General features: G+C 44.6%; 1 protein-coding gene across 3 annotated transcripts in view; it reads left to right on the forward strand.

Moving 5' to 3' along the window:
• RNF8 (ring finger protein 8, E3 ubiquitin protein ligase) overlaps positions 1–1,078 on the forward strand; it is a 37,526-nt gene that overhangs the window by 26,366 nt on the left and 10,082 nt on the right. For all 3 annotated transcript variants that reach the window (XM_012723341.1, XM_012723345.1, XM_012723334.1), the window contains exon 5: positions 662–751. In XM_012723341.1, the coding sequence (XP_012578795.1) occupies positions 662–751 (90 nt within the window). The remainder of the gene's footprint in view (positions 1–661; positions 752–1,078) is intronic.

The following is a 1,078-nucleotide window of genomic DNA, read 5'->3' on the forward strand; positions in this document are numbered from 1 at the left end:
TCCCTTCTGGGAGCTCCCCAATCGCCGATTCCCTCGCAGTTATCTACCTTCTAGTGAGTCCAGGGTGTTTTCGTTTGAGTTAAAACTTGTAGTAAGTGAGTCTATAGTCTGTTTTCAGTCCTCAGTTCCTATGTAGGCTTGGACACGGTGATCTCAGCGTCTTTACTCTGCCGCCATCTTCCAGAAGTCCCGTGACTTGTATTTTAATGAAAATGATTGTCTAGTTTTCCTGAACCCCCTCCCTCCCCAATCATCTCTTAAAAAATGCTCCCAGTACTGAGTATCCTTGAACTTGAAGTTACTAGTTCTTGAACATTGGTTCCCAGAGTCACTTGGGTGACTTTTAAAAATGCACATTCCTGGACCCTATGCCAAACCTAAGGAATCAGACTCTGGAAGGCAGTGTTCTTGAGTTGATTTGGATGGCCATGGAGGTTAAGTTAGTTCCAGAAGGATTAATGGATTTGGTGGCCTCCCTACTTATCTGCCCCCTTCCATGAAAAAAAAGCTGTGGGTAAGGGGATAGCATTATTTTGAAACTGCCAGTGCATCAATCTCTTGAAGTGAAGCCCCTGACGGGGAAGAAGCAGGCCTGTGTGTAACTGAAAGGAAGGATGTAGTATAGCTCATCTTGAGTACCTGTCTGTCATGTTTCTTGCAGCATCGTGCTCTAATGGAAGAACTAAATCGCAGCAAGAAGGACTTTGAAGCAATCATTCAAGCCAAAAACAAAGAATTGGAGCAGACTAAGGTACTAGAAGAAGATAAATGTTTAGAATTTGTTTAGTACACGCGACTCAGCAGTTTCAATAGTGCAAGAGTTGCTTTGGTAAATGAAGAGAGGAATTATGGCTATTCCCAGCCTCGGGGGAAATAATTTGTAAAATTATTCAGGCCTGTAGCAGGTTTTGCCTGTAAGATGGCACCTATTTCCTCACCTCAGTAGTGAGATGCTAGGAATGAGGCACTTAACACCTTGCAATCTAGTCCTCTCTCTATGCTTTGTCTTTTCGCCTTCATGTGCTGTGACTGGTTGTGATAGATGCTCCTTCACTAGCACGGGGGGGGGGGGGGGGGG

Source organism: Condylura cristata, unplaced genomic scaffold (genome assembly GCF_000260355.1).
Source record: "Condylura cristata isolate star-nosed mole 26May11 unplaced genomic scaffold, ConCri1.0 scaffold00001, whole genome shotgun sequence".
Lineage (NCBI taxonomy): Eukaryota > Metazoa > Chordata > Mammalia > Eulipotyphla > Talpidae > Condylura > Condylura cristata.